At 40.0% G+C, this 27,614-nt stretch overlaps 1 protein-coding gene across 4 annotated transcripts in view; it reads left to right on the forward strand.

The window, feature by feature from the left end:
• Positions 1 to 27,614, forward strand: part of SYT14 (synaptotagmin 14) — a 154,707-nt gene that overhangs the window by 100,232 nt on the left and 26,861 nt on the right. For 3 of the 4 annotated variants that reach the window (XR_012689795.1, XM_075204195.1, XM_075204194.1), the window contains 3 exons: positions 1,923 to 2,194; positions 8,269 to 8,721; positions 24,096 to 24,285. Coding sequence is in view for 3 of the 4 variants with exons in the window: in XM_075204195.1 (XP_075060296.1) it covers positions 1,923 to 2,194; positions 8,269 to 8,721; positions 24,096 to 24,285 (915 nt within the window). In the remaining variant the exon portion in view is untranslated. Of the gene's footprint in view, positions 1 to 1,922; positions 2,195 to 8,268; positions 8,722 to 24,095; positions 24,286 to 26,873; positions 26,931 to 27,614 lie in introns of all 4 variants that reach the window. The other variant, XM_075204196.1, reaches the window with a different exon arrangement.

Here is a 27,614-nt window from a genome sequence, read left to right on the forward strand (position 1 = left end):
TTGGGGTCTGGTCTTATCCGCTCAGACGTGGTGGTCTTTGGGGTCTAGTCTTATCAGCTCAGATGTGGTGGTCTTTGGGGTCTGGTCTTATAATTTTAATAGGACACATTTTCTCCCTTCAGGTTGCACTGGAGGGATTTAATTATTAATTTATTTTACATTTCATCTGTGGGAGCAATTTAGTTTCTTATGATGACACCCTCCTGATGTCTGATTGTTACATAAATACTTAACCCAATCTACTTCTCATTTTCACTAAAACAACTACTTTCTCCTATGACTGTATTGTCCTGCCCTAATCAGTCTGCCTTTTTCTTCAACCAAACACTCAATTCAGCCCTACACAATGCAGCTCGACCTACTACATACAGTCCCTGACGACCCGAACCCCTACCATGGCCCACCAAGCAAATCTGCTACCTGCAAAACTGCTCCCGCATTGCAGAGCGCCACTGGAAAAAATCTTTCTTATCCTCATTTCCTTCACTATAAATTCATCCTTTCATCTTACAACACTATCCTTTCAATTGCCAAACAAACATACCATAAATCTCTAATAGCCACCCAGTCTTCTACCCCACATCGCCTCTTTGGGGCGATAATCAGAGGGGAGCGGGTCCCAGCAGGCTTAACCCACAACTCTTTGAGCCTGGGGATTGGGGTGAGCAAAGAGAGTAAACAAAAAATACTCCTGACCAAAGTCCACCCTTTGTGTGAAACGAGGTGTATCCATGGCAGGGTGGAGTTAACCCCTTGTTCATCACAACCAGCTTGAAGAAATAAAAGGAAAGCGAACAACACTGATGACTGATGCTGAGTTGGATACATATGCATTTAAATAAAATACTCAAATCATCCGCACCAGTAACATATGTGTCAGGATTACATCAGACGTACATTAGATGCACCTACCAACCAGGTCATAAGCAAAATGCAGTGAAAGCACATTCACTACCAGCTTTGTTTTAAATAAAAATAAAAACCTACAATAAAAAAAATATACAATACAGCAGGTATAATCCTTCTTGTGTATAAATAAAAGTTGCCAAACATTCTCGGTCCGCATTTGCACTCCCCTCCCCTTTTCTGACTCTCCAAGTCAGTGCCGGTATCAGATCTGCATACGGGTGGAAGCGTACACTTTTCTGTTGCCATGCACAGTACAAACAAGCTAAGCAGACGGGCGTCCGCCCAACTAAGGAATGAGCCCCAATGTTGTTTCAGACAACCGGTGTGACTTATGTTAAAAAAAAAACAAAAAAACATTTTTGTAATGGAATTGCCACTTTAATATGCTTAACTTGAAAAAACCCTAAGTGCTAAGATATGTTTCATTTATGTATGAAACTGCACTGATCTACGATCATTGGAAGTTTAAATTCTTACCCATAATTACGCCTTATACTTTGTACCTGTTTGTCTAATGTTGCTTTATTGCAAGAAAATTTCTTCAGCATCTTCAATTCCCAGCGCTTAGACTTGAAGATGACACTGCGTTCAGCTAAACCTGCCCCAGAGACATGTCAGTCCACATCTGGCAGACTGAAGTATCCAGTAATGATTGCCTCTGTTAATTGCTACCGAAGTGACGTTATCTATTAACAGCTTGTCCAATTCCTCTCCTTGTCATGAAGGTCTTCCCAGTAGACTGCTGCGATTTGAGTGACATCCTTCTCGCTAGTTTCTATGGTTATACAAAGTTATTGTAATGCTTTGTATCACGGTAGCTCTGTATCTATGTACAGTGCCTATAGAAAATCATTGTACCCTGTCAGAATCATTACCTTGTGTCACGTTACTCCATGGAAATTGAAATAAATTTTATCAATCTTTTTCCAGTAAATATATTTACTGAGTCGTCTAACTGTCAGTAAAGAAAATATTGATGCTTCTAGAAAACTAATGTATTTGCTTATTTACAGCCAACAACATCCAGAGAATGAGGAGGACACCTCCACTGGATGAACTCCAGCCTCCCCCTTACCAGGATGACTCCGGGACACCTCGCCTTTCATGTACACCCTCTGAAATTGGAGACAGTAAATGTGAACTTTCCCACTGTAGCAATAGTCCCAGGTACTCCTATAATAAGTGTCCCAGTGAAGGAAGCATGGGGCAGGAAATAGAGAGCTTCCAGAATAAAGTGTACGAGGAGGACGTCCCGAGCGATAGCACTGCAGTCCTAAGCCCAGAGGTAGGTAATACAAAGGGGCTTATCTAATAACCTGGTAGAATATATGAATGGGGTTCTGTAAGGCCAGGTACACACTACAGGAAGTTTCTCCCGATGTGTTATCTATATCGATTTTACCAACGATTGAAAGTACAGATCACTCACACTATACATGTTTTACAAGATTTACCTTCAGATCTCTGCTCAGTGTTCTCCCCAGCACCCGGGTGCTCCATCCGGCTGGTTTTACCACCCGGCTCTTGGAGCCCAACAGAGTCCTATTATAATAGAATAAACCATTGTTTCTCCTATTAGAACTGGCACTATGTGAGCACTACATCCAGCAGTGTGTGTTACACCAGTGACCACCAGTCTGACCAGTCCTGGCAGGTGTGGGCACTAACATCCAACATTTTTCAATATTATTACAAAGTATTACAACTGCCCCTAGTAATACCATCCGGCTGTCAAAATTTTCTGGGGAGAACACTGGTGCTCTTCATCTGTCATAACCATCGGCTAAAAAGATCATGACTCTGTAAACTCTATGGAGATCCTGATAGTGAGTGCATTCACTCTGCAGAATTGGGACAACATTGTTCCATCGGTGAACGAGATTTTTAGTTTGGTTTAAACATCAAATGAAGCGATACAATGTGCTTTGGAACGATAATCGGTCATCATTGCAGTGTTTATCGGGTGATTGGCCCGAGAATCGGTTGAAAACCCTGCAGTGTGTACCCAGCCTAACCCATACCATCCAATCAGATGCCAGCAGTTTAGTGTGGTCTTACTAATAAACTTAGTGGAAGTGTGTTTGGTTGCCATGTGTGTCCTACTTGTTCTAAGTTAGTAATAAGCACCACTGTATCTTCTATATGTTCCCACTAAAACTGCTCACGTTCTACTCTTCTGCATGGTTTTCATGTTCCTTTTTCACAACAATTAAAGTGTATATGGATCATTTATTTTCCTAGAAAACAAAGCTATTTTAAAAACACTTCAAAGGTTATTGGCTTATAAACTACAGGTTTAAAAGTAGTAAATAGCAAAAATAAAATGGATCAAGGAAATATAAATATGTATAGAGACATTTCCTTTTAAAGTATAGCTATTGCCTACATCCAGTATGTATGGCCATTTTGTGGTATGAACCAACAGTGATAGATATAGGGCCAAATTTAAGGGACTCAAACCCTGTATTTTTTGTTTTCTTTTTGTAGATATGAAGAAAGAATTTAGAAAATATTCTTGTTAAAGACATTTACCAAGGTCTTGTAATGGTGCTAGTAAGATTACTGGCAGATGTACTATCATTTATTTATCAATAAGGGGCCACAGATTCCGTAGCGCCGGATACAGAAGTAACAAATAGATGAGGTAATACACATTAGTAGTACAGATGAGTGTGAGTAATGCTATGGACACTCACACAGAGTGCAGCAAAAGACGTGACAGGACGTACCAGAGAGTCAGACAATAGACAGACATGGGACAATAGGTACCATTTAGTACAGTTCCATTGTTTGCTTTCTTTTCTCCACCTTTATTTCTTCCCTGAGCTCTCCTGTCAATCTAGATAAGGTGTATTAATCCACTACGAATATAACTATTATATCTTGGAAAGGTAGCCCAATGGCTCTAATGGTGGCAGTCTCATCGTAATAAGATTTTCTTGACAAGAAATCTCTTTTCTCACATTTAAAAAAATACCAATATTATCCAAGTTTTGTTAATGCACGATTAACTCCTCAAGACAAGATCTGTGTAAGCAGTGCGTTCTGATGTCATTGCTTATAAATCAGTGAGTTCTAATTAGAGATTAGCAAAATTGTGGAGAAATTTGAAATGATTTTTGTATTGAGACAGGCAGCTGAACAGAAGTTCTGGCTATACACTTGATTTAGACCTGTAGGAGAGTTCAGTCTTGCTGTATTTTACAGGTTGGCTGCTTATAGTGGTTTGCATTACAAATTTTATAGCAGAACTAAACCTAAATTGTAACATCTTCATATAAGATTCATAAGGATAAGATACACTGTCTTTGCAAAACTCAACCTTCTGTTTCAGCAAGTTAAATTCTAAGCTATGTTAATGCATTTCCTTCCTCCTTTATCACAGACAAGAAAATACATAGCCTCTTCCTAAAATGTAATTCATATGAGGAAAAATAGCTCAACATAGTGTGCCAGCTAATCTGACTGGTGTTATTGTGCTTTGTCAAATCTAAGCTTCTGTGTACGGCCATTCCTCCCCAATCCAGAGTGATGACGACATTTAAGTTGTGTTATATATTTATGCTAGAGATACTCACTGACCCCCGTGAACTGGTTTTGGATCTGGATAAGCTTTGTGTTTTGGTTTTGCCAAAATAGAAAATGCTAAAATCACATAATTTTGCTCTTTTTTTTGTTCCTACATTATTATTAACCTCAAAACACTAATTTCAAGTCATTTGAAGTCAATTTTGACCACCTCACAGGTCACAATATTACTTTCATACACTTTCGGACAAATGCTGCAGGAACCTGGCTGGATGCTAAGCGACAGAGCAATGACTCAAACACACGGCAGTTCCTAGCACACCTAGGACACATTGGCACACGGCAGTTCCTAGGACACATTGGCTCACGGCAGTTCCTAGCACACCTAGGGCACATTGGCACACGGCAGTTCCTAGCACACCTAGGACACATTGGCACACGGCAGTTCCTAGCACACCTAGGACACATTGGCACACGGCAGTGGCAGAAAAGAAACGTGGAGCAAGATGGAATTGTCCTTGGATCATGAAACTAGTTATGGTTCATTTGAACGCTCCACTTGTTTCTTGGATAACACCTATTTCTTGGATAACTGAGGTAATTCTACAGATAATTCATGGCAACGAGCGCCTTCTTCTTATCACGTGCCAGAACTGCTTCCACCGGTGCAGGAGTTACACAAACAACATAATCCTCATCAACATCCTCATTAGCGCCCTCGTCGGCTACACAAATATCCCCCTCATCCTGTTGCAATTCCAAAGTGACATCCTCAATATGTGTATCACCGGCTACACTTGGGCTGTTCAGACACACATCTGCAGAATTGCTGAAAGGGGCCTTCTTTATGGGTACACTATCAGAAAGGTCAGTATTACACATAGCACTCGTGGATAGACCCTCCTCAGGGATTTGTGTCATTTCTGAATCTGAGCATACATGCCTTACTGTTTTCTTCCAGCTCGGCTTTTACATGTAAAAGTATTTGGACACCACTTTTGTAGTTCGAATGACAAGGTCTTGCTTGGTCACGAGTGACCTTACAAGAAGATGCCTCAATGGCAGTTGCAGAATTCGCACTCCTAGAGAAAGGCGAAGGCCTCATTCTTTCCTTGCCACTGCATGTGTAGAATGGCATGTTGGCAATTTTATTTTTTTCTGCAGATAACTTTGCCTGGATTACAGGTCTTTTTTTTCTTGACCAAGGTTAAAGGTGTTTTTTTACATTTTTGTTTCCCTGACTTAAAAACACTATGCACTTTACATAGGCTTTACCAGATGACAGAGAGGGATTACTATCATCATGACTGGTGCCAGCAGCTGCTTGGTGCTCTTGCTCTTCTGTGTACTGCTGTGAATCCAATTTGTATTTGTATTTCAGCAATGACAATTAGCAATAGAGCAGTGGAGATCTTTTCTTTGTGTGTAGCCTATATAACACCGTACAATTTGACTGCAAATTCATAAGAAAAGCCTGCCGCCCTAGTATTTGTATTTCAGCAATGACAATTAGTAATGGAGCAATGGAGCTCTTCTCCTTGTGTGTTACCTATATAACACCGTACAATTTGACTGCAAATTCAGAAGAAAAGACTGCCAGCCATAGTATTTGTATTTCAGCAATGACCATTAGCAATGGAACAATGGAGCTCTCCTCTTTGTGTGTTACCTATTTAACACTGTACATTATGGGACTGCAGATTTAGAAGTCCAAGCCTGCCCTATTAATTCTATTTCAGCACTGACAATTAGCAATGGAGCAATGGACCTCTCCTGAATGTCACTGGAGACTTTGAAAAACACTGCTACCCCTCCTCTTTCTATTCTACCTATGTTGCTGCCCAACTGCTCTACAGACTGTGCTACCCCTTCTGTGTCCCTCTGTGAAATGGCGCTGGATCGCCATGGGGGGCGGTACTCAGGGCTGGATTAACCCTAGGGCTAACTGGGCTACAGCCCAGGGGCCTCGGGCATCCAGGGGGCCCTTGAAAGTGCTCAGCAGCATTATTGATCGGTCTGGGGCGGGGGCGCCCCCGGCGCGATCAATGCACTGAGCACTTTCACTGCGGTCCTTCCCCGGCGCGCTGTAGTCTCCTTACTGAGGAGATCTCGTGAGTCTTACTCTCACGAGATTTCCTCAGTAAAGAGCAAACAGCGCGCCGGGAAAGGACTGCAATGCCAGGAGGAGGTAAGTGCCTTGGGGGCAGCACGGCTCACCGGGGGGGCGGCTCGGATAACGGGGAGGGGGGCCCTCACGGGGGAATGGAGGCCCCCTTAGCACAGGGGCCTCCATTCCCTTAATCCGGCCCTGGCGGTACTTATAGAATCCAAAACTCCCGAGATCCGACGACGTATCAATGACTTTTTGCCTCGTTTTCAATTCCGAAAAAGCGCAAAAGTACCAAGCCGACTCTGCTCGGCATTCGGATACTGCTAAGTTCGGGCATGTTTGGTTCACGGGCAACCAAGCTTGAGCATCTCTAATCTATGCCCAATGGTGGGGTTACTTGCTGTTTCATATCGAGTAGAAGATTTGTCATTTAGTATTCAACACAGGGAAACTTTGACAGATGTAAGCCTTTCACTCCAACAGCCTAGCAAATAAAGCTCAAGACAATACCAGAATTAATAAAAGGTTTCAGATGAGATTATAGAGCCGTTATTAAAAAAAACGTTAAATGTGAGAAAAATAATTAATGCTGTCTGAGCTGTTTTCTGAGCTAAATCAGTAGGAAGATTTATATGTATTAATCAGGGGTTTATGTGTATATTCCTCCACCAGCTTCCCGCGGTAAATGTCAAAAGGTGTTTCCAATGATTTCCCACAAACCCAGAATGTAAATATTGTCCATATTATATTAAAAGTAGTCTAATAAAATTATGTAAACAATAGTGAAATTTGACATTAAAGGGGCCTTGTCACCAGCAGACAATATTTTATCAAGTAGATCTTCAAATAAACGTAATGCAAAAAAAAAAAAAGATTCCTAATTCATTAATTTTTTTTCATTGAAGAGAACCTCCAGGCAGGTGAGCGGCTAGCATGCTAATTGCCTTGACTAATATGCTAATCACAGAACAAGATGGGAGGGAAATGTTTATATTTTATGAATATCTAGTAACTGAAAATCCCTGGGAGCAGTTCCTTTTCAACCATGGGACTAGTGATTGTAATATATATACAATTAGATAGATAGATAGAGATATATATTATATACCTGTATAAACTATATACTACAGCTGTATATAAGTGGTGCCATTTATAATTTCTCTACAATGTAACAGCTTTCGGATCCTCTTCAAGGTGCAAAACCTGCCATTTACACACACACACACACACACACACACACACACACACACACACACTGTGATTTTTACTCTACAATTTTACAAACTGTAAAACAGCCCTTGGTGCATACTTTCACACCTAGACATTTATTTAATAATTTTCAAATGATTCTAACTTGCCAATTGCCAATCTCTTTCTGTGCTGCAAATTCCCAAGTGATGTAAAGTCCCCAGGCTATAACACTAATTTAGGGCATAGTTAACAGTCAATTTTGACATGTTCTTAGCTCTGGGGGAAAAAAATGCTATAACGTATTATCTGAATTTCTGGAAGGTTTATTTCCAGGTCTATCTGCCCATTGTTATCTTGTTGATAAAGTTGTATTTGTAGTTGTATTATATTATGTTGCTTTCTTCAGCTATATTATTTCCAATGTACAAGAAATTGTCATGCATAGACCCAGGAATAGTCTTTTATTTTCTAAAAGATCTGAAAGCAAATGGAATAAATAAATTCATACTTCTATTTTTTTTTTTTTGTAGGATTTGTCAGCCAGAGGATCATCTTCACAGCTTCCTAAGTCTTTTGATCCGGAGCCAGTAGCTAAATACGGCACATTGGATGTAACTTTTGACTATGATTCACAAGAGCAAAAACTTCTTGTCACAGTGACAGCTGTCACCGACCTGCCCACACACAACAGGACTGGGAATAGTAACTCCTGGCAGGTCCACCTTGTTCTGCTACCTATGAAGAAGCAGAGAGCCAAAACAAGCATCCAGAAGGGACCTTGCCCAATGTTCACAGAGACCTTCAAGTTTAATCATATAGAATCGGAAATGATTGCAAATTATGCAGTGCGCTTCAGACTGTACCTAGTGCGCCGTATGAAAAAAGAAAGGATTGTTGGGGAAAAGGTTTTTTACCTAACAAAGCTGAATCTCCAAGGAAAGCTCTCGGTCCCGGTGGTTCTGGAGCCTGCATACAGTCTCTCGGTAAGAATTTCATGTAGACAGAGCACCTGAAATCTGTGAAGGATACATGATAATTAGGGATGTGCAAATCCATATTTTAGAATGTATCTGAGTACTGAATCCTTTATTAACACACTGAACAGAACCTAAACCCTCATTTGTAAATTGAAATGATGCTCCCAACAGTGGAAACTTTATGCCCTGTTATATAAAACTGCAGGGAAATCAGGATTTATATACATGACTTTGTTAATGACATTAGATTCTGGGCTGTTCACTGAGGCACTGTTATGTGACCACTCTATATCGCCTGTACATCAGTATGTCCCCAGTTTAGATATGAATGTGGATAGAACAACCTGCAGCCAACAGAGTGGTCACATGAGCAATTGAGAATGCCACGGTTGTCCAATCAGGATATTGTAACATTTTGAAGCTATGCTAGACTTAGCCGATGTAACCTTAAACTAAATGAGTGACACTGGTCGCCATCACACCAGCGAGCAGTCCTGCAGTGAATGTGCTGCATGCAGTATTTTGTCATTATAAAATATTAAGGTAAATCTACTTCTATGTTACGCCAGCTGAGGTTATCATCACTTTAGAACACTGCAATTTCCTGGTTAGATAACCATGTGGTTCCAAATCGTCTGTGTCAGGCCTGGCCAACCTGTGGCTCTCCAGATGTTATGAAACTACAAGCCTCAGCATGCTTTGCCAGTAGAACGCTAGATGTTTACTGCTAAAGCATGGTGGGACTTGTAGTATCACAACACCTGAGAGCCACAGGTTAGACGTTTATAATTATGTGGCGTTAACACAGATTTTCCTGCACTTTGTATCACAGCAATAGAAAATCTGTCATTGCCGCAATTTGTTATTAAAATATCGCCGGAGCAGCTCCCTGCCTTGCGTTAGGTCAGGAGTTGATGTGACGGGAGTTGTCATGAAGTGGGAAAGGAATGGAGGTAAAGGAAAACACATGACTGGCTGCTTTATTTTAAAGTACAATTGCTAAAAAATATGGGAGTTTTTGCTGACGTCAGAGCTTCTTCTCACTTATATACATAGAAGGGTTACAGGGTGATAACGCTTCTATCAATGGCGGTAATCTCTGTTGGCATAATGATTTGCTGGTGACGGCTTCCCCATGCAGCAATACCTGTACCGTTATCTCCATTTCAGGATGGCAATAAAAGATTACATTCTTTATTTATTTATTTTTTAAAAAATACTTTATTCTTTGATTTTTTTATTGAATTAAGATTTGTTTAATTTCTTAAAAAAATTGTTTTTAATCAAAAGTAATTATTTTCTAAACTTTATACTTTTTTTTCCTACATTGGTGGTACTCAAAGTCCACATGTTGGCTTTCAGTTCCACTGCGCATGTGCAAGTTGGGTAACCGGATCAGGCATTACAGCCCTGTATAACTGGGTCTGCAGAGTATCACTAATATTTTCTTGATAAATTGTGGCGATATTGATAAACATTCAGAGTGTTGTAGTGGAAGAAGCAGTGTAGTGATATGAGGTTCCTATCAGCTTCATATAACATACATTTCACACATCCAACTTCTTTTTCTTCTTACGATTTAAAATAAAGCTGCTGGGATTTATTCAAAGGAATAATGTCGGACCGTTTTGAAACATACGTTTAACAACTTCTGTTATTTGTTACTTTAAATACTAAAATCACGAAAAAGCAAAGAGTTAAGATTATTGTTTAAATATTTGTCCCACATTGTTGGTCACAACCCAATATCAATTTGCAGCAGGAGGGTGCAGGAGGGCAGATAAATGAAGGGGGCTATATGCAATCCTCCTTCCATTGAAGAAAACAGTCTTCTGATCCTGGTACCAAAAAATACAGTGCATAATATTGCTGGCAGGCTTGTGAATTGACTGCAACTTGATATGTAAAGGAATCCGTGCCCTGAAAAGAAGACCTATGTAATCTAAAGTTCCCTGAGCTGAGCAATCTGAAACTAATAGTTTTAAAACAGAACTTGTTAGAAATAATGCACTGCACTAGGTTGCTCTGAACAGCAGATTCTCCCTGCAGCCCCTCAGGGTGAACCTGTCAGTAGAGTAGGCCCACAGCTCTGTTCTTTTCAGGTTTCCCATCTTAGACGGAGAGCGAGTGGAATGAGATTTAGAGGACTGTAACATAAACTGATATTTGTTAAACAGCGGTTATTATGTTGCTGGAGAAAACATAAACAAATAGCAACCATTATTCATTATTATTTATTGTTAATGAATTATTAATTCAAACTAAACTTGCTTCCAAACACATTCAGAAGTAAATATTTAAAAGGAAAACATTTCCATTACCTGCTGAAAAATATCAATATCAAATGTCATTATAAATATTTGACGTCAGTAGCTGGATGGCAAATTTTAGCTTGGCGGGCGAGACTGGGCTCAGCGGACTATTAGGAACATTTTAAAGGAAAAAAATGCATGTAGCCCAGTGACCCACCCAAGGTAGCCCACGATGGGACCAGATGCCCCCCCTGATCTCCAGCCCAGCCAGCCTTTGTCTGATCTTCTGTTAAGTTATAGAAATATCTACATATATTATGCAATGAATAATGTTGAAAGTATCTTTTACATATTACCTACAACTGTTAATGCATCTGCATAAGGATATTAGTAAATAATGTGCCACAGGGCACATGGTAAGGGGATCTTGGTCACATGATGGGACATTTTTAGGAAGCACAATGAATTGTGGACACTTCTAAAGACTAGAATAATAACTGGTGGGTTTTATTGGTTTGTACATTTCCTTTTATTATATTTCCATGTCTAGCTTCCTTGTTTGCCTTTCAGAAATGTCTGTATAGCATCAGTTCTTTAGCTTTGTTGCTCTGCTGTGCTCTATGGACTGGATACAGCGGTATCCTGAGGCCAGTATGGGCCATATCCACCAACAAATGAAACAACCTCATGGCATAACATGGGCCACAGAAAGAAAACATTAGTAAAAGTTGCAGAATGACGTGTATAAGCCAATAAAATAAAGTCGTCTGCAGGAAGAAATCCTATTTATGGGAAAAAGAAATCCATTTTTTTCCCATACCCAAATGGCAAGTGTTCCGGGCATGAAGCACTGAGCTTTCTTTTAGCTGGTAAATAATATGTACCAAATCCACTTAGTCCAAAAGACTATACAGAGGGCTATGCTTGAACTCAAACTAAAAATCTCATGTTAGGCCTTCAGTAGATAAACTTACAACTGAAGCTCATCCTCTGTCAATAACGGAAATCACATTTACATTTCAAAATGATTTCTGTAGAGAAACCTGTATGTGACTCATTAGGTAACAGGAAATAACATTAGCACTCGTCATCCTCCGCAGTCGCTACAGGGGTGCATTACGGGGGGCACCGGAGAACAGTACTAATGTAATCAATACACACCTTGCGATGGCTACCGGCACACTGGCATTTATACTGTGTTTATCACGTTAAAATATGTGGGACACACATATAGACCGCATTGCATTTATGTATTTGATTAATAAGCATTTTATATGCATCTGCGATCCCGTCATAATCTCAAAATAAAACTTTTGGGATTTATCAACAACAGTGTGAATAATTTTTGAGATGTTTTTCAAAAAAATTTCAAATATGGCTTCTTGAGAAAGTCAAAATTGTAATTTTAAAAAATTTATATTTTTATTTTTTCGAAACATGATTCTGTGTTATATATCATATGAAAGCCCATAAAAAAAAGAGGTTTGAAATGAGATCTTGCCCAACTCTCTAGCTCAATCAGGTGAGTTACAGTGCAATTTAAAAAGCGTTAAAAGCAGGTTTTTTGTTAAGAAAGTGCAACTCTAAAGGCATATAACTTCAAGACCAGTGCACATGTCAGCCTGAGATTTGGGGGTTTTCTTTACACCAATGGCAGCATTTTTTATACTTTAATTGAAATTAGAGAATATAAAGTAGATCTTCTTCTAAAATTGTGTTAATTTTATGTGGAATGACCCTTTTACCTACCAGAATATTTTTGGAGTATAGGGAGAACATACCATCTCCACATAGATAGGGCACTGGTTGGAATCGAACCCATGACCCCTGCGCTGTGAGGCTGCGGCACAACCCTTTGTGAACCACAGATTGGGGGATCATACACTGTCAGCTGATATTTTTCTGTAAGTGGATAACTGATCACTTTTATAAATGATGTCTGAATAGAGTATTGAAGATGAAATTTAAATATGAAATTTACCGCAGTAAGCGGCGCATTCCATTAACAAGTGTCAGCATTTCAAAGCACATATTTATTATCCAACCATTAAAGACACTGGGGCGTGATTAATTAAGGAACATATATGCTGATATGTGCCGTATGTTGCTTAAAATCACACTGCGCACGGCCAGAAACGGACTATACGCCAGTGAACACAAGAACATCTAATGCATCTTCGAGTGCAGAGGACCCTTACAACAGCCTACGATTTCATGGGCAAAATGGAGAGGGTAGTCAGTGTACAGTAAGGACGTGCCAAGCTAGAGCTCTCGCAGCTGCATTCGATTCAAGCTTTGGGTATCTCTCAGGTACGTGCATTTCTGTTGTATCACTCGCGCCCCCTACAGGTCTGGTGCAAGTGCCGAGTGATAGTGTTGACGGCTGTGTATATATGCTAGAACATGTGTTTGCAATCAGGATCAACTCTAAAAATACATCTTATGTAAAGTAGACATTAATAACATCATGATAAATGTATTTCATTGAAAAAAGAAATTAAAAGAAAAACGACGTAAAATAAAATGTTATCATTAATGATTATATTGTGAACAGGGTTTTTCCTGTGCGTTCTACTGGAACATTATATTCCACATATGTATTGGTCATATCCTGCAGCGTGTTGTCTGTCCATAGAGCGCTCCTAGACCCGTATTCAACAAGAGACATTTCTTCAGATCAATGAAACAAGGAAAGTTTATACAATTTGGAGCACTCCAAACATGTGACTGCCTTTAGAACAAAAACAGGGCCTTCACCAAACACAAAACATAAACATTAGTTATACATACAAGGTGTTATTGCATTGGTGGGCGCTCTACAATAAATAAATCTGACACGAAAATGAAATACAAATAAATAAATGGTGATATTCCAAGTAAATGTCAATGTTCCTTAAAAATAGTCAATTCATCCAGCGTGAAGATACCAGCATGTGTTGTTTCATCCAGGTAGGGATTCCACAGACATACTGGGTCTGAGTCATTAAGGAAAGTAAGTCAAAAAAAGGAGTAAATGTTCTTCAGGACAAACCATGGTACAATGCAGGGGGTGCAAATTAGTTTATTATTGTGCACATAAGTTAAATACTGGCTGTTTTTTCATCTAGCACACAAATACTGGATAGCTCTATTTTTACACTGAAATTTAAAGTTGATCTAGGACATGTCCTACTCCAACTATAAACCTGTCCCCACATTTTAAATTTACCTCCCCCTCCAATGCAACATGGTTTTGCCCAGGTGCACACAGACCCTCCCCCCTTAACTGCTCTTACTGTACAAAACATGGCGAAACACTTTATGCCAAAAAATAATGTAGCATGTCTCAGTATTATTTTCTGGGACACTCCCCCTTTGTGAATTCGCTTACTTGAATTAGGACTTTAAACTGCATGTAATCATATACTGTCATCCTTCAAGACAGGTATGGCCATATAATCAATGTATGAATTCTCCAACAAGTCCTTAAATATTGTTTGAGTAGTCATAATACAAATATAGAAGGAAGAACATAGTGTATTACCTCTTTTTATTTAAATGAACAAACATGTTTCTTCAGATCCTCTTGTAGTTGAATACAGACGTGCATTTGCCTGAATTACCTGCGTTTTAAAACAAAAACGCAATTTACGTTTGTTTTTTCGAGCTTTAATGAATCGGCCCCTGGATGTTCATTCCTGTCTTACTGGATTGTAGGCTTTTATCTTCCTGCTGAATTCCACGGTTTTAAAGTTATTCTGGATTTCAATAACTAAACATCAGAGTGTTCCCTTTAACCCTGTTTACATCTCATATATTGTTTGATCCGATTTATTTTGCAATATTTATAAGTGTTCACATTTCACATAACATTCTTTTGCATTGTTGTAATCAAATATCCCTGTCCTACATTCAGATCCATTTTTCTATAATTGATTTATGTATGAATAATGCAGCGGCAGATTATGGGGCATATAAAACACAGGCTTTAGCAATCTGATTTATATTTTAAGTAGTTGCTAGGAACATACACCAGTCGCCTTTAACAGTAATCTTGTACTAGATCCTAATGTTTGATTTTTTTCCAACTAACAATTCTACTTATTGTATAAACCTAGCACTGTGTCTGTGGCTGATTTTGCAGCAGGTATCATTTAATAAAATATCTCTTTCCTGCAATGCTCAAGTCGCTTTATGAATTTGATGTGTTACATCTGTACCAAGTCTGCTCTTGTACTATGTAAGGTAAATAGATTTCAACAGAGCTAATGTTTAATGTACCTTATACTGTACGTCCAAGTAGTACAGGAATGCATTATAACAGGTACTTCATTTGGAGGAAACTATAATGAAAACTGAGCATGTACCAAATCCAGGACTCAGTACGGGATTATAGGCTTTTTATTGAACAAAAAATATTTTCAGGTGGAATTAGGTAAAATAATTGAAAGCAGGAAATGTTTCCTGTGCTGTTGTGTTTCTTCGATTCGGCTGAGTAAGATGCTCCCAGGGAGGGGGTCTAATAACGAGACTAACATTTAAGTAAGGACCACGTGAGATGCAGTGAGGATTTCTTCCTTGAAGCCATTGGAGAGACATACGTTCTTCTAGTATGTCGCCGAATTCTACTACAAAACAACGTTTACAATTTTAGATTGGTAAGGAATTAGCCTTACAATAAATGCAGGTTATAGAGTATTTTGTGGGCAAACTAAATAGTCCCAGGGGCACCAGAATGAGAATATTCCAGCCAACAACCCCACGTTATGTTGGGCATCACGGTGGTAAAGTGGTAAGCACTTCAGCCTCACAGCGCTGGGGTCATGAGTCCAATTCCCGACCATGGCCTTATCTGTGTGGAGTTTGTATGTTCTCCCCATGTTTGCGTGGGTTTCCTCCGGGTGCTCCGGTTTCCTCCCACACTCCAAAAATATAATAGTAGGTTAATTGCTATCAAAAAAATTGACCCTAGTCTGTGTGTGTGTGTGTGTGTGTGTGTGTGTATGTTAGGGAATTTAGAGTGTAAGCTCCAATGGGGCAGGGACTAGTGTGAATGAGTTCTCTGTACAGTGCTGTGGAATTAGTGGCGCTATATAAATAAATGGTGATGATGATGATATGTAAAGAGAAGAAGCTAGTGGTCAGGGGAAAGAGGGTCAGGACCTTTTATTTAAATAATTGGGGTTAAACCATTTAATTATACTAAGAGGGGAGATTCAATTAATCTCAATGTGCCTCAGGAACAGTCCGCGGAGACTCACTGGCGCAATGTTGAAGATGGAGACTCTGCTTATTTTTCCTCATGTCCCATAGAGGTGTGCAGAAAATTTACAGGTGAATTCTTACCATGATGAGCATAAAATGTGCACCTCTGAACACCGAGGAAAGTTTGCTCCTATTTGAATTTAACCTAAATGTTTTATGCCAAACCTTAAGTTTACTTTATGGTAGCACATTCAAATCAGATGAATGAATGACTCAACATAGACCTGGCATCCAGAACATGACCTCCTAGGGTGACAAGAATGAATTACTTACAAGAATTTATATAAATATATATGTATCTGATGGTTCCCTATAACCACAGTAGTGAAAAGCAAAGGTTTAGCTTCTAGTAGTTTGCTGTATATCGCTCACTATGATGCTAGTTTATGATGCTGGGAAATCTGAGGCATGGAGGCTACTGGGCTTTTTCCACAGACCGCCACAAGGCAGTGATGGAATCCAGTTCCAGTTCACCTGCCTGGGAATCTCCTTGTTGTTAATTTCACTTGTACCTTTATACTGAGTGCCCATGCATGGTAGGGACAATTATGACTGGTGTGTTTGTTTGTGGGGTTAGACCTCTAGCGTTTTGTAAATCTAGTAGACCAGGGTCTGATTTTAATCACATTTTAAGTAGTTGCACCCTAGTCTGCCTGCAAGAAGATATTGTATTGTTCCCATCATTTCGCAAAACACCATGACCCCTCTTAGTACTGACCGAAATCTCCTGTTGCTATACAAGAACAGTGCAACTTTCTCTCTACATCGAAATCAGCAATGTGAATTACTCTACCCCGGGTCTTCTTCAATGACCTTGTATAGCTCACAATGTCCAACACAGAGGTGCATATGTCTCCTATAGTATGATCAAAGAAGATGTCCCTTTGCTGACTTGTACACTATTCTTAGGACCACACCATCCGTTGTCAGTTAGGTCATATACCTGTATATATTGACATCTCATAGAGTAAGTCAGTCATTGGTTATTCCTGTATTAAGTGCTGCCTACTCTACACACATGACTGGATGGCAGCTTCCTGTGTGAGGGAGCTGCTGGTCACCCAGGGTAAAGTGATGGGTTTGTAGGTGGGTAACCGTGCACATATAATAATGTCACACATAATTCGTCAATGCATGCTAGTCTGATATACTGTATAATATTTATTATGACAGCAATCAACAAAGCCTTTTTTCTCCTCATAGAATTGTGTGATTATTTTCACCAGCATTAGGCAGAGCAATAACATATACTGTATTTATACCCATTAATAAGTCACAAAGTCTTTTTTTACAAGTAGAAAGAGGCTCAGTGACAGTCAGGTTGGTCTCTAATCTAAACATCTAGGCAGTGGAGCTATAGTAGCCACATCAAATGAAAGCCACACTCTGAATAATTTATGGAAAGTGTTGAGGTAAGATTAGCCAAGCACCCCGTGGACACGGTTTCCTTTAAAGCTCCGCATGTCACTGAGCTCACAATAGATTGCTTTGTTTCAAGGCTAGAAAAATATCACCAGATACGATAGATGAGATAAAAACCTGATCAGAAGGATGTAGCTATATAATTGCGTGGTGTTCAGCAACATCAGAAGGTTATACATAGGAATGTATGGCCATTTGGTCGATATTATGAGAGGTATTAATAAAATGGTCTGTGGATGGAGAAAGTGTGAGAAGGTCACCAGGCTTAGAATACTAATGATGTTTGTGTGGAAGAGAAAGAACTATAAGTATTATGATGTTGGGCACCGGGTGTTATTGTATTTCTGGGGTTATTGTGATATCTGCTCTGACTGACACTTCCTGTCTCTTGTGTCTAACAATGTCAAGTGATAGACAAAGCTTGTTGTTAGGAGCATGTTTCCTGTTTAGTGACTCATATTATGGATAAAACTCATTCATATTGTGTCTTAGCATACAGTGTTCCATTAAGGGAAATGATACAAGAAATTGTAGATTGAAGATGTTTATGGCTATTGGAAAAGGTAATCAATTTGGAGAAAGGTACATTATTCCTGTGTATTACTTTTCAGAAAGATTCCCAGTTACCAGGCTTAATTAGTGTCTTTACTGCATGTCTAATGCCAGTCGTGAAAAGTCTGGGAAGAGACTTGTATAGGAGACATGTCAGACCCTGTATTTATCAGTACCATCATGCATCTCTATATAATTAAAAGAGCCCTACTACTATACAGTGCAATCTTCTTTTTTGTGGCACCCTTTCTGGAGGGCACTATACAGTATGCCCACTATTTCATTTGCACTAGCGAGACCCCCTCCTTGGTGCCAATCCATTTCTAAGACCTTATTATGGATTTGGATTTCTGGAGGCTTCTATTAAATACGTACTTCCCTCTTTCTATTGATTGCAGCCATAGGGAACATGAACTTCAAATGAAGGCAATGCTGGCATAATGGTTAGTATTGCTATCTCACAGCTCTATGGTCATGTATTCGATTCCAACTAGGGACCTATCTGTGTGGAGTTTGTATGTTCTCCCTGTGTTTGTGTGGCTTTCCTTCATGTGTTTGGTTTCCTTCCACACTCCAAAGACATAGTGGTAGGTTACATTGACTTCTGACAAAACTAAGCTAGTGTATACGTATGGGTGTGTGTTAGGGAATTTAGATTGTGAACTTCACTGGGGCAGGGAGTGATGTGACTGATGAATTATTCTCTGTAAAGCACTGCATAATATGTAAGCATTATATAAAATACTTAATAGATAAAGTACTGTTAATAGCACACGATTTCCTCCCCTTCAGTGAAATCTGATTGGTTGTTAGGAGGGCTGGGGAGAAGGAAGATGTGCATACTCTGGAAACCAGAAGACCTTGGGGGTAAATGTATCAAGCTGCGAGTTTCCGGCAGGTTTGAAAAGTGGAGATGTTGCCTATAGCAACCAATCAGATTGTAGTTATAACTTTTTTACTACATTTTACAAATGAAAGCTAGAATCTGATTGGTTGCTATAGGCAACATCTCCACTTTTCAAACCCGCCGGTAACTCGCAGCTTGGAATGTGGATTGTCTTGCAGTAACTTAGCTGGTATCATTGGGAGCAAAGATCGTAACATTCTGCTTATTACCAATTGAAGGGAGCGTTTCACCTGGGCAGAATTTTAAAATCTTAAATCATAGCACAGATTAATATTACTAAGAGAGCATGTGACAAACTTCTGTGGATATTCTTAATGTTTCCAAAGGGATAGAATGAGCATATTGGGCCTGATCCATTAAGGAAAAGAAAGCAAAAAAAATGATTAACTTTGCACCTGAGCAAAACCATGTTGCATTGGAGGGGGAGGTAAATTTAAAATGTGGGGACAGATTTATAGTTGGGGTAGAGCATGTCCTAGATCAACTTTAAATTTCAGTGTAAATAAGTATCAAGTATTTGTGTGCTACATGAAACAATAATAAACTAATATTCACCCCTGACATTGTAACATGGTTTGGTCCAGGAGAAAATAACTCATTTTTTTACTTGCTTTCCTTAATGAGTGAGCTCAATAATATGTAGAATTCAAAATATATAATCTAATATGTAAAAAGTTACTTTATAATCCTTTCATGTCTCTATTGGTCTAGCATTTATTTGGTTTCAGAAACTAAGAAGAAATAAATGTGGTCTTTGTTTTGCAGATGAGGGACCACCGTATGAGATTGGTCCTTTTAATGTCTTGTTGTAAATAACCTCAGTTTTCTTTGGATATTACTTATTTTGTTTTTAACGTCAGTTATCTATTTAGATACATATTTTTTTACCTACATTTAAGTGATTTTTTTAAGATATTTTTTATTCAGTAGTATCATATAATTATTTGTTCCTGGCTTAAGATTATTAATATAACAATATTAATATATATAACGTTCATATGACTCTTGAAAGCAGCTTCTCTATATATACTGTTCAGATGTTCTAATAAGGGCATCTCTTCCATCAAATCCCGCTCTGACTCCTTCTTCCTGTGTGCTCTATTGTCGATAGCTCTCTGAAGTTTTTCCTGGAGATATTTGTATCATCATAATCATCATCAGTTCTTTATATAGCGCCATTAGTTCTGCAGCACTATACAGAGAACTCACTCACATCAGTCCTGCCCCATTGGACCTTACAATCTAAATTCCCTAACACACACACAGACAGATAGACAGAGAGAGAGACTAAGGGCAATTTAATAGCAGCCAATTAACTTACCAGTATGTTTTTGGAGTGTGATTAGATGACAGCTGTGGTTACTTCAATCTTTATAATAAAAAATATTATTTTGTGATGTATTTAATGCAAATCTTATAAAGATAGCTATTTGAAGTGTTTTTTTAAAATTAGTTTATTAATTGCTCTGCTTAAAAACTAAATTAATTTGAAAAATAATTTTACCGCCTGTTGTCCATTAAATCAGCGATGGGCAACAGGCGGTCCAGCATGAGACGTTGCTTGCGGCCCCCAGTGATGTCCTCCGCTCTGACTCATTCTCTACTGTCTTATAAAGGACAGAATAAGTCAGAATGGCTTCTGGGTCACGTGACCTCCTCTGCACACTGCAGGGAGGTCACCCAGCACAACCGATTGGAGGAAGAGTAGGGATTGCAGCTTATTCTGCGACACATACTCTGCCTCCTCTGCTGGCTGCTGGACTAGAGGTATGTATTGTTACTAAAGGCCACTAGATTAGCTAGTGAGTAGGGAAGTTTCAGTGACATTTGTGAAATTCTGGGTTGTATATGTGGGGAGGTCTCTGTGGTATGTGCAGAGGTCTGAGAGGTATGTGTCTGTCTGACATGTGTGAAGGTCTGAGAGGTATGTGCAGAGGACTGAGAGGTATGTGCAGAGGACTGAGAGGTATGTGCAGAGGACTGAGAGGTATGTGTCTGTCTGACATGTGTGAAGGTCTGAGAGGTATGTGCAGAGGACTGAGAGGTATGTGCAGAGGACTGAGAGGTATGTACAGAGGACTGAGAGGTGTGTGAAGGTCTGAGAGGTGTGTGCAGAGGACTGAGAGGTGTGTGAAGGTCTGAGAGGTATGTGCAGAGGACTGAGAGGTATGTGTCTGTCTGACATATGTGAAGGTCTGAGAGGTATGTGCAGAGGACTGAGAGGTATGTGCAGAGGTCTGAGAGGTATGTGCAGAGGACTGAGAGGTGTGTGCAGAGGACTGAGAGGTGTGTGCAGAGGACTGAGAGGTGTGTGCAGAGGACTGAGAGGTGTGTGCAGAGGACTGAGAGGTGTGTGCAGAGGACTGAGAGGTGTGTGCAGAGGACTGAGATGTGTGTGCAGAGGTCTGAGAGGTGTGTGCAGAGGTCTGAGAGGTGTGTGCAGAGGACTGAGAGGTATGTGCAGAGGACTGAGAGGTATGTGCAGAGGTCTGAGAGGTGTGTGCAGAGGACTGAGAGGTGTGTGCAGAGGACTGAGAGGTATGTGCAGAGGACTGAGAGGTATGTGCAGAGGACTGAGAGGTGTGTGCAGAGGACTGAGAGGTGTGTTCAGAGGACTGAGAGGTGTGTGCAGAGGACTGAGAGGTATGTGCAGAGGACTGAGAGGTATGTGCAGAGGACTGAGAGGTGTGTGCAGAGGACTGAGAGGTGTGTGCAGAGGACTGAGAGGTGTGTGCAGAGGACTGAGAGGTGTGTTCAGAGGACTGAGAGGTGTGTGCAGAGGACTGAGAGGTGTGTGCAGAGGACTGAGAGGTGTGTGCAGAGGACTGAGATGTGTGTGCAGAGGTCTGAGAGGTGTGTGCAGAGGTCTGAGAGGTGTGTGCAGAGGACTGAGAGGTATGTGCAGAGGACTGAGAGGTATGTGCAGAGGTCTGAGAGGTATGTGTCTGTCTGACATATGTGAAGGACTGAGAGGTATGTGCAGAGGACTGAGAGGAATGGACGGAGTGATTGTGGTGACATTTTTGACCAAGGGAGGGCATTTTGATCGTTTTAGGGCTGTATTTTAATTCTTGAAATTAGACGTAATGGGCTGCACATCTGAAGGTTGGCCGTGATTGGCCTAATTGTTTGAGAAGTTATTGTTGATGTACTTCCCTAATGGGATTTTATCAAGGTTAATTGCCATATGAACAATTTAGGGTCACCATTTCATAATCAGAGCAATTTGCTTCATTCACATCAGAGGCTATGTTTGTTCCACTTCCCATATATCAGCATCATTAGGTGTATATCTGTACATCTGGTATCTATGTTGAGTCAGACTACACAGGCCATCAGTTTATGTATTCTGCCTTTTGACTCTCAGTCCATTTCTCTGCATTCATTCTAACACCTTTATAGTAGTGTAATATAATAAGTCTCCTTGAGTTAACAAGAGCAACATGTTAGGGTCCAGGAAAAGGGATGTTTTCCACGTGTGCTGCAGCAGATCGTCTTCTCCATCATCAATAAGCTATAGTTTGATCTGCTATGTAGAATGTAATATACAGAAATGTAGCAGTTTAGGTTACACCCAGTTGCAGTGTACAGCAATTGGGTGAAGAGCACAGTGTTGCCCCTACAAGCTGACACAAAGCTCTGCACCCAATTCATTCATATGCAACTAATGCAAAATATACATATCTCATATATATAATATCTTACATTTAAGGGGTATCAAGTATTCAAGGGCATCTGTCACCTAGACACAGTAGAGGTGGCCATTTTGTATGCTTATTCGTTTTATAGGAATGCAGCATATTTATGATGTCACTGGGGCATCTTATAGACTGCGTTCCCATGATCATTGGTTTACTCTACAAAATGGCTGCCTCCTTGGGTGTAGGCATAAGGTGCTCTTTCAAACCAGGATTACTGGAGCCTTGATAAGACATGGGGTAAACGCCAGGAAAATTGATGTTCCAAAAACATAGAAGACTAAATCTAAAAAGTACAAGTGAAGCTAAAGCAAGTGGAGCTACAAAGCTTTATAAAAACTATTTATTGTAAGGAGAGGTATTATAGGACATCTGGGGGTAAAGATCCAAAATAGTGCCAGGATAGTGAGAAGGGAAGGGTCCGGGAAATGAGCTGCCAGCACAAAATGGTGCCTTAATAATAATGATAAAAGTGCTGGCACAACCTCTGTGCTGTAAGTAATATATCAACCATTGTTTGACATGTGAAACGAGGCGTGCCAAGGATAATGTTGTTTACTTACCCTGTGGTAGATTTCAGACTGGTCTACACAGCACACTGTGCCCACATTCATGTGCCTGCTCAGCCTAATAATGTAACAGAGGTCTCCACCATCCACTGAGCGTCTTACTGTGTGTCACAGCGGACTCGGTATAGTGCATAACGTGCAGTGACTTCAGCTTGTGTTTCCATATTAGCGGGTCTGGAGGCCGACAGAGGCCAATCAGCCATTAAACAACAAACCGTTTTTGGGATTGCCATAGAGAACTCTGTATGGGATACCTAGTCAAAAATATGTGCTGATCTACAAGCCAAAATCTCATTAACAAGATGTTGTTTTTCACGTGATGAATTAAAATAAGTACAAGCAGTGGTGATGGGGCAGACCTGCAGGCATTCCCTGAGGGGATTTAGAGCTTTTGTACTACACAAAAGGCCCACATTTCACCCCGTAAGTTATTTTATTTATCACTTTCATTGGGGTGCATTCAGGACACATAATATAAAGTGTATACATCCATGGCCAGAAACCAACATTTTTACAATTAAACACTTGACATAAATTCTACATTATCCTTACTTTCCAGACCACTCTCATGAATATTGGTACAGCCAACAAAATGGCTGCCGTTACTTTAACACTATGCAGCCCCTGTCCCAACACATACTACACTTGGATTTCCTGCCTCTATTTTTGTTTATTTGAAACAACTCTATGTTAGTTCTGAGTAAGGATTTGCAATAAGCTGTATTTGTGTTTCCAGGGCTGTGATTCCCAGATGAGCATGTCAGAAGTGTCATGTACAGAGAGCACGTCTTCCTGTCAGTCTCTGGTCCACGGCTCAGCTCCAGAAATCCTCATCGGCCTGCTTTATAATGCCACCACCGGCAGACTTTCCACAGAAGTGATAAAAGGCAGCCACTTCAAAAACCTGTCAGTCAACAGACCTCCCAGTAAGTGAAATGTCTTCTTGTTTTCATCTTAATGAGTCCTAGCACTAAGAGAGATTCAGCCTTTCCAATTACAGATAAAGGAGCTGTAAAGCACAGGCTCAGCTTTATATCATCCAGGCTGAGACATATAGTTTTGTTTCAGTTGGATATGACCAATAGATGCCTTAAGGATACAGTTGTATCCAGGGAAGGGCTGGCAAATTTTAGCCTGGGGTGCAAGACCCGACTCAGCAGCCTATTAGGAATAGTTTGAAGGAAAAAAAATGCATGGGCTCCAGTGACTCAGCCCAAGGTAGCCCACTATGGGCACAGAACACAGCACAGTTGTTAGCATTGCTGCCTCACAACGCTGGGGTCATCTGTATGGTGATTGCATGTTCTCCTTTATTCAGGTGCTCCAGCTTCCTCCCATTGTCCAAAAACACACTGATAGATTAAAATAAACAATAATAAATAAATATGGTGGGTGTAAAAGCAATACAATAAACAGCTTGGTCAGGATGATATAAAGGCCTTGGTGGAAAAATCTAAGGCACCAGAAGGATAAAACAACGTGTTTGGTAAAAATATTCAAGCGTGTACAAAGCAATACATTAACATTGTCTATTGGTATGCAGTCCAAACACTTGATGTATTCTTGCTTTTAAAATGAAATATTCCAGATAGAGAAGCCTGAATACAATGATATTATTTATAAACTCTAAATTGCTGCAGATATCACAAGCAAAATAACAATGTGTCATATACCATGTAACATATTCTGGTATCAGTTATCAGAACACAGCGGTACAACATACCTACACATCTGTCCAGTCTCTGCAGTGAATTGTCCTTACAGACGTTCCTGAGAACCTACCTCTATATGTTTGATTATGAACCTACTGTAACCTACTTTGATTATTAACCTACTTAACCTTTACTGTAGGCTAATAATCAGACATATAGAGGTAGGTTTTCCGCTCATATTCCCTCACACCACTATGTTGTGAGCGGAATTTCTACCGTAATTGCCAGCAATGTGCATGGAGCAATGTCCGCGTGCTACATAAGCAGCAATGGAATCTCCACCATAAAATAACACAACATGTCCCATGTTATAGGGTAATTACACATATGTCACTGCTGCTGTAATATTAAAATCACAGCACACCTCTTAGGTATGGTCCGAAACTGGTTATAAATAAGTGCAACTAAATCATCATCATCACCATTTACTTACATAGTGCCACCAATTCCGCAGCGCTGTACAGAGAACGTTTGTCACTCATATCAGAACCTGCCCTATTGGAGATTACAGTCTAAATTCCCTAACATACAAACAGACTGGGGTTAATTTTGTCAGCAGCCAATTAACCTACTAGTATGTTTTTGGAGTGTGGGAGGAAACCAGAGCACCTGGAGGAAACCCACGGGAGAACATTCAAATTCAACACAGATAAGGCCATGGTTGGGAATTGAGCTCATGGCCCCAGTGCTGAGAGGCAGAGGTGATAACCAGTGAGCCACAGCGCTGCCCCCCAACTAAACGTTCTTCCAATGATTAATAATAGTAGCAATACTACTCTTATTGAATATAGTACTGACTCTACAAAGAGGCATACAGATAGAGCATTAATTATCAAATATATGAGCTTAGAGATGCAATAGTTGGTAGGATAGTTATCTATAGGGTCATTTGTTAAGCTCTATTACTAGGCATAAATGTAAAAAGTTGTTTTAGGATAAACAGGACCACCCATTAAAATTATAGGCCCCTGAAAATTTTTGATCCCGGACTAAACTCTCTTTGAGAGATGAGTTTATAAAATGTTACATCTCAAAGTCTAATTAAAAAAATGTAATTTACAGCAATCATGTTATTATGTTTTAGGGTGGGTAAAGTAATGTAATGGTGGGTTAGTATGTATCCCTCATTAAAAGGGTCATTTACTTTATAAAGCAGTAATATCCTCGGGCCTTCTGAGATCACCCCCACAATGTGTCCTCCCCCAGTATCCCACTGTGGGCAGCCCCGAGAATTAACTGCACTGTTTTGGTATAACTAATGCTGTATATGTTTTATGTCTGTGTGTACCATTGTGCTCACCACTCAGATATGTTACACAAAGCTTAGCTGGGAGGGCTTAAGGGCTTAGCTGAATATGTAGTAGGTATAAACAGGGGATGATCCAGTCATTGCGGATACATTTCAGCTGTATTGAGTGAATAAGTAATAGTGACTGTGTTAGAAATTATTGGTAAACTTTGACTGCATGTCCATAGTCTTAACTAGTCTTAAAGGATGTGCTATCTTTGAAACATGTACAAGTTATGATAGATACTCCTGTGTCATATGCTCAATTTTATCTTTTACTTCTCATCTTTGTTACTATGACAATTATCCTTAAAATGTGCGTCTAGTTTCATGTTGTGCCACTTTAAGTGGAACAAAAGTGTTTTCCTGTTAACTCTTTCAGCACCAAAGGAGTCTCGGCAGCAGGTCACGACAGGGGCCTCTGGTACTGAAACGGTTGACCTCTAACCTTTAACCCTCTCTCACCCAACTATTGTCATTATTTCTTTTTCTGCTTTCCACCCTCTGTTGTCAGACGGACTGTTCTGTTGTCTAAAACACTTGATAGGTGGACAGGTTTATATAATTCGAGGTGAGTGCCGTAGAGGCTAGCTTGGATGTTGTCTTTCTCATGCCGAAGAGAACCTGCCGGCAGTAAAGCTGTCCACCATGTTGTTTTGTTATTTTGTTCCGATATGTCTATCTTATCTGTGGTCTAGCAGATGGGCTGATAAATGGAACTGATCTCTGCCAATGGATGACGGTTTACAGGCTGCATAAAGACATCTCAGATTGCATAAATCATAAATACAACAAGCTAACACATGAGCTCTGAATGCTTAGATGTATTTGTATCATTCAAGAGACCCTGTCACATTTGGGTTTATTAGCTGCTTACATAGTGCCTGGTGCACTACGGGCCTGCACTAGAGTTATATGAAAATGCTTCCTGAACATACAACTACAAATGGTTGAGAACAACTGCATTGTTACATGTGTATTCTGAAGACAACGTACAATCTAGCTGATAGATGCAGCCCGACCAAAGATATGCTGTGATCTATCATCATCATTTATTTATATATGGCGCCACTGATTCCGCAGCGCTGTACAGAAAACTCATTCACATCAGTCCCTGCCCCATTGGAGCTTACAGTCTAAATTCCCTAATATACACACAAACAGAGAGAGAGAGACTAGGGTCAATTTGTTAGCAGCCAATTAACCTACTAGTATGGTTTTGGATTGTGGGAGGAAACTGGAGCACCCAGGAGGA

This window comes from Mixophyes fleayi, chromosome 3 (genome assembly GCF_038048845.1).
Source record: "Mixophyes fleayi isolate aMixFle1 chromosome 3, aMixFle1.hap1, whole genome shotgun sequence".
Taxonomy (NCBI): Eukaryota; Metazoa; Chordata; class Amphibia; order Anura; family Limnodynastidae; genus Mixophyes; species Mixophyes fleayi.